General features: G+C 49.7%; 1 protein-coding gene across 1 annotated transcript; it reads left to right on the forward strand.

Moving 5' to 3' along the window:
• The first annotated feature begins 429 nt into the window (after nucleotides 1-429).
• On the forward strand, nucleotides 430-4,206 carry LOC109768573 (beta-fructofuranosidase, insoluble isoenzyme 2). Its single transcript, XM_020327311.4, has 7 exons — nucleotides 430-706; nucleotides 1,224-1,232; nucleotides 1,578-2,440; nucleotides 2,543-2,704; nucleotides 3,211-3,467; nucleotides 3,580-3,670; nucleotides 3,772-4,206. Exons 1-7 carry the CDS (start codon nucleotides 511-513, stop codon nucleotides 3,958-3,960), a joined length of 1,767 nt encoding a protein of 588 aa, XP_020182900.1. The 5' UTR covers nucleotides 430-510; the 3' UTR covers nucleotides 3,961-4,206.
• The last annotated feature ends 2,279 nt before the right edge of the window (nucleotides 4,207-6,485 follow it).

Genomic DNA, 6,485 nt, shown 5'->3' on the forward strand with positions numbered 1-6,485 from the left:
CTACTGTAACTACTAATGACAAGTTTAGGCCATTGTTTTCTCAAAAGCAACCAATAAAAGTAAGCAACTTGCACTTCTCAACTCGAGCAACCAGACCCAGCTAGCCATGTGGCAGCACCAACATTTCCACAGATTTCTCACACCCAAAGCGAGATTTCCCTCCATCACAGAAGCTACCTGAGAAAGTCCTAAATAAACATTAAAAAAAAAGGAAAATATAGGAGTACTGGCACTTCCCTATCAGATGATGTCCAATTGTCTGGTTATATCATCCAATAATACCCCATGAAAAATCTCTCTTCGTATCTGAATTCGTGGCCTTTTGTCTCACCCTGCAAACTTTAAACTTTCAGGCTTTTCAGCGCTCGAATAGCCTGCCCTCGCACCCCAGCGCTACGGCCCTCACACTATAAATATGACCCCCCCTGGCCTCTGCTTCTGCACAGACATCGATCCTTCTCTACCTGTTCTTCTTCCCATCGCCGGCCTCTGTGCCCGAGTGTGAGTGCAATGGTGGTTCTTGGGGGAAGAGTTGCATGGGCATGCTCGGTGCTGCTGCTGCTGCAGCTCGCCGGGGCGTCGCATGTCGTCTACGAGACCCACCTCCTCGAGACGGAGGCGGCGGCGGCCGACGTGCCGCCGTCAATTCTTGACGCCGAGCTGAGCACGGGGTACCACTTCCGGCCCATAAAGAACTGGATCAACGGTACATGCCCACTAACCCATCTCTCCTGTTCGAGCTAGAGTGAAGCTTAGAGCTAGCTAGGCGGACATCCTTCTTTTGCATGGCTAAACAAACCAACGGTGTGTAGTAGCACTAGCACGCCCTTGCTCTTCGGACAACTGAACTTCAGAACCATGCATGGCCGGCGGAGGGTGGGTGGTCAGTTTCTTGGGCCATACAAGAAACTTCATAATCATGTCCATTTCTGTTTTGTTACTAAATTTAGCTAGGTCATACGGTGCTCAGTTTGTGTAGTACTACTATACTGCTTTACAAGAAGCAAGAACATGCATGCTTTAGGACTAGCTTTCTGTGAACTGGCTACGGTCACGGGGCTCCTCCGGTGTCCAGTGAGCTAGAGTTGCTTAGCCAGCTTGCACTTGTGTGGATTAGTTTAATAACGATGCATTTTTTTTGCAAAGGTTTATAACTGGCTCTAACTTGCGAATTTTCTTATCACCATGTTGGTGGTTGCTCCGCTCTCCGAATGCCACGCCAGATCCCAACGGTACGTCGTCCTTCTCCCGCGCTTGTTTTAATATCCTGTCACGCGTCTCTGTCGCGTCTTCAATTTGATGCTATCTGCTAGAAGAATCCGTGTTCTGCAACTTGCAACCCCGTTGAACAGCAACGCCTTTTCGTCCTGATTACTAAACAACACATATACAGGCATGCATGCATGCATGCTGCATGGCTGGCGAACTTGCAACCCTATGCAGAAACCATTATAATGAATGAAAATAATTGGCTGGTCATTAACTTCACTGAGATCATCATCTAATGAGGTGAACTCTCTTCATGGGAATGTGAATGTGAACTGGACATGTGACTTGGTGAAATTTGGTGCATGCAGCGCCCATGTACTACAAGGGGTGGTACCATTTCTTCTACCAGTACAACCCCAAGGGGGCCGTGTGGGGCAACATCGTGTGGGCGCACTCGGTCTCGCGCGACCTCATCAACTGGGTGGCGCTGGAGACGGCCATCCAGCCCAGCATCAAGTCCGACAAGTACGGCTGCTGGTCGGGCTCGGCCACCATCCTGCGCGACGGCACGCCGGTGATCATGTACACGGGCATCGACCGCGCCGACATCAACTACGAGGTGCAGAACATCGCCTTCCCCAAGAACAAGTCGGACCCGCTGCTCCGCGAGTGGGTCAAGCCCAGGAGCAACCCCATCATCGTGCCGGAGGGCGGCATCAACGCCACCCAGTTCCGGGACCCGACCACCGCGTGGTACGCCGACGGCCACTGGCGGCTGCTCATCGGCGCCCTCTCGGGCGCGTCCCGCGGCGTGGCGTACGTGTACCGGAGCCGCGACTTCATGCGGTGGACGCGGGTGAGGAAGCCGCTGCACTCGGCGCCCACGGGGATGTGGGAGTGCCCGGACCTGTACCCGGTCACGGTGGACGGCCGGCAGAACGGGCTCGACACGTCGGTGACGTCCAGCCCGAGGGTGAAGCACGTGCTGAAGAACAGCCTCGACCTGCGCCGCTACGACTACTACACCGTCGGCACCTACAACCGGAAGACCGAGCGGTACGTGCCGGACAACCCCGCCGGCGACGAGCACCACCTGCGGTACGATTACGGCAACTTCTACGCCTCCAAGACGTTCTACGACCCGATCAAGCGCCGCCGTATCCTGTGGGGCTGGGCCAACGAGTCGGACACCGCCGTCGACGACGTCGCCAAGGGATGGGCCGGAATCCAGGTAGCTAATCATATCATATCATATGCTGGTGTACGTAGTAACCAAAAAACTTTCATGTGCACCATGCATGCATGGTCTCAGTTATCCGTGTGATATTTTCAGGCGATTCCGAGGAAGGTTTGGCTGGACCCGAGTGGGAGGCAGCTGATGCAGTGGCCTGTGGAGGAGCTTGAGGCGCTGAGGGCGAAAAAGCCGGTGAGTCTCAAGGACAGGGTGGTGAAGCGGGGAGAGCACGTCGAGGTCACCGGGCTACGAAGCTCACAGGTGAGCGTGCCTTTCTGAGTTAGTTCGTGTGCAATCCAGGTGACATTTTCTAGGACCAAAAGGCGATCGAGATCACTATCTACGTACTGCCTTGCCTTGAGTGGCGCCGGCCCTGCAGAATATATTGCTCAGCCAGTAGTATGTGTTATCCTGGACCGCGCTATCTTATCCGGCGCGGTTCTGATCCACGTTCTGTCCAGTGTGCAGTGCCCACTCTGTTGTGCCTTTTCTACTCCGTAGATTTCACTACACCTGTCCTGCACTTTAATCTCAGCTCGGCGTCATGCGTTCCGTTCCGATCCATTACAGCTTAGAAAACTAGACTCGTCGTCACGCGCACACTGGCATTGGCCTTGCATTGGAGTAGGCTCCAACTGAACTGATGCAACCTAACAATAGATCGTTTTAATCCAGATACATTAATTTGACCAGCATATGTTTGTTCCCTTTTGTAAGTGTGTGGTGATGAGTTCATAGTTAATTACCCGGCTAACTTGTTTCATCAGGCTGACGTCGAGGTGAGCTTTGAGGTGCCGAGCTTGGAGGGAGCGGAGGCGTTGGACCCAGCGCTAGCCAACGACGCCCAGAAGCTGTGCAGCGTGAGGGGTGCCGACGTGGAAGGCGGCGTGGGCCCCTTTGGTCTGTGGGTGCTCGCCTCGTCCAAGCTGGAGGAGAAGACGGCGGTCTTCTTCCGGGTGTTCAAGGCCGCGCGCAACATCAACAGCACCAAGCCGGTGGTCCTCATGTGCTCCGACCCCACCACGTAATGCCATCTCCCGATCCTCATTTGTTCCTTAAATTCATTATTTCTCACGCATGTGACATACACGTATTAGCTAGCATTGATCTGACGTTGGGATTTTTTGTTGGTGCAGGTCATCTTTGAACCCGAACCTCTACAAGCCGACGTTCGCAGGCTTTGTTGATACTGACATAGCGAAGGGCAAGATATCTCTGAGGAGCCTGGTACGATATTGGCTACCATATGTTCCTCATCTCGTACAATGTACAAGTTCACAAATGGACCATTCCTTACTGATTTCGTTTGCCCATATTTTCTATGCTAGATTGATCGGTCCGTGGTCGAGAGCTTCGGGGCAGGAGGCAGGACCTGCATCCTCTCCCGGGTCTATCCGACCCTCGCCCTAGGCAAGAACGCTCACCTTCACGTTTTCAACAACGGCAAGGTGGACATCAAGGTGTCACAGCTCACGGCGTGGGAGATGAAGAAGCCAGCGCTCATGAACGGTGCTTAGAATTTAAGGTGGATCTACATGCAGGCTTCCTATATATGTGCCTGAATTTGGCTCATATTCTGTTAAATTGATCTCTGGTGAAACGTGATAGTTCTACGTGGGTACGTACGTAGCTAGGTTTGCACGTAGTATAAGTGCACTACGAAGGGATCATTTTGCCCGTAGGAATAATAAAAGTTCTATGCATACTCTGCCGTGCACATTGGTGGAAAGTATATATATTGCCGGACGAGTTTTAGTTTCCAAGGTTGCACTCTATCTATCCATCCATTATATCGCTAAAGGAAAGGTTCATTTTTTTCAATATGACCATCGCCGGGTTTACTTCTGGTCTCTAAACCCTACAACCTGACAAGCTTGACCCATGATGTTTACATTATTTATTCACTTTTTTTTTCAAAAATCAGCCACTTAGAAGTGTACATCACTCCTGTAAAAAAATTACATTACCAAAAATTACAATCTTAATAACAATAAGCAAAATGAAACTACGAATCTTATTAAGTGAGATTAAGATTAGGGTGTTCGACGTTGTTTTCTAATGCTTTTAGATTCCCGAAGTGGAGCAAGTACTATCAATGTATCATGCATGCTAAGTTGCTAACTTGGCAATTTGGTTGAGGTGGAATGCCATTAAATGAAGACCATGTTAAGCGATGTGTCACACTGTGACATGCAAAACAATAAATGAGTTCATCTAAAATACTACTCCTTCCGATCCCAAAATAAGTGACTCAATGTTGTACTAACTTTAGTACGGAGGGAGTATAACATAGATACTATGCACTACAAAAGTAGTACTAGTGTGTGATACACTCCACCACAACCGCGAGCAGCCTTAGAAAAAGAACCCAAGTGCAAAGACTTGACAGCAAGATAAGTAGACAATTAATAGCGGTTAATTCTAGACATATTTTGTCCACCAGCCACTTTAGAGATATAACCAATGACATTGATATATGTCAGTTAGGCCAGTTAGGCCAATTGGATTGGGGTTGAGGGCGGGAAGCCTCTCACGCCGATCAAACTTAAGTAATGACTTGGAGCGCCTCATCATCCCAACCAAGGCTGTCAAAACCTTTCTTTCTAAGATTTGATAATACGTGCTATTGGATTGATACCAACCTACTACAAAAAGTGGTGTACGTGCATTGAATTGAAGGGCTATCGATGTCAATGAGGGAGTGATGGATGAATACAAGACTGCAAAGTTTAGCAAATTCATTGGTTTTGGAGAATTGTGGTATTGTATTTCACAAAAATGTACTAGGCGAACTTATATGAAGAGATCAATTAGCAAGCAATATGGATATAGCGAAATGGTACTAGCTTCATGCAAACAAAGATATGCTACACCATCACTAAAATCATTTTCATACCCCCTTAAATATTGCAAAGAAAGATGAATGGACGTAGCTCAGTTGGTTAGGTTACTTGTGCTCAAACAAACCCATCCGAGTTCGAGTTTTGGACTTGACATGGGTGTTCGTATTTTCCTGAATTTATTATAAACTTTTCGACGATGTCTGTTCAGTGAAAAATACGACTATCCCGTTGATTACATGTGCCTCTGGTGACTTTGCCAATATGAAGATTGGTATGTGTGTAAGCACTCATAGGGGTGAGTGTATGTGTGTGTGTGTACGTTTCGCAAAGTAATCTAAAAAATACAACATGAACATGATAAACATTGTGCTGACCAAAAAAGTCATCCTCCATATGTCAATCATTTGCCCTTTGAATTGCTAAGCGTTATCTCGAACTGGTCTTCTATCCCTTCCACTAGTGTTGGCGCCTGCTCCTCATCCGCGTCCTTCATGGTAATATCTGCCATGGCCATGGGGTCGCCATCCTCCTCATCTGCCTCCTCCATGGTGATCTCTATCATGGCCATGGGGGCGCCCTCCTCCTCCTCCGCAAAGCTTGGAGATTGACCCCAATGTGTGTCCATCAGGCCTCCTCGCCGCGGACCTTCGTGCGATTTGGTTGCAACGCCATGGCAAACAGTGAATGATGGACGAGGATGCGGAGGGGTGAGAAGGGATGGTTGGACAACGGCTCGGGCGGTGGGAGAAGTGCTTGGAGGGGTAGGGTTTTGGGGTGTGGTGGGCCGGTTTAAATAGCCGGGGTAGGCGGAGCGGCAGGTTGAATGTGGGTGCCAGCCTGAGTAGGCATCTCGGTTGTTATGCCGGTGTGAATGTCGGGTGGGTTGACGGCCGGCGTGAATGCCCCGTATAGAGAGGGTTCTAGAACGAGCGGACGCATCGAGAGAAGGTCTTTTGGGTGGGCCCGTGTCGTCGGAGTCCGACATGGCGGACATTCAAACTCCCCAAACCTTCTCAGTTTGGTGTTGGTTTTGCAGGATTTTGGACGTCCGGACCTGTCGGACAAGTTTGATCCACTGTTGGATGGCTAAAGTGTGTAGACGATCCGATCCGGACATTTGCATGAGGATTGGTGATCCGCACTAAAGCAAAAAACTATATGTTCTACCCGCAAAGAGGGGGGGGGGGCATATGTTCTGT

This window comes from Aegilops tauschii, chromosome 2, assembly GCF_002575655.3.
Source record: "Aegilops tauschii subsp. strangulata cultivar AL8/78 chromosome 2, Aet v6.0, whole genome shotgun sequence".
Lineage (NCBI taxonomy): Eukaryota > Viridiplantae > Streptophyta > Magnoliopsida > Poales > Poaceae > Aegilops > Aegilops tauschii.

Coding starts and splice junctions, on each gene's coding strand:
- LOC109768573 (XM_020327311.4), top strand. CDS start 511: ATGGTGGTTCTTGGGGGAAGAGTTGCATGGGCATGCTCGGTGCTGCTG. Junction 2,705..3,210: donor CCGGGCTACGAAGCTCACAG/GTGAGCGTGCCT, acceptor TTGTTTCATCAG/GCTGACGTCGAGGTGAGCTT. Junction 3,468..3,579: donor ATGTGCTCCGACCCCACCAC/GTAATGCCATCT, acceptor TTGTTGGTGCAG/GTCATCTTTGAACCCGAACC.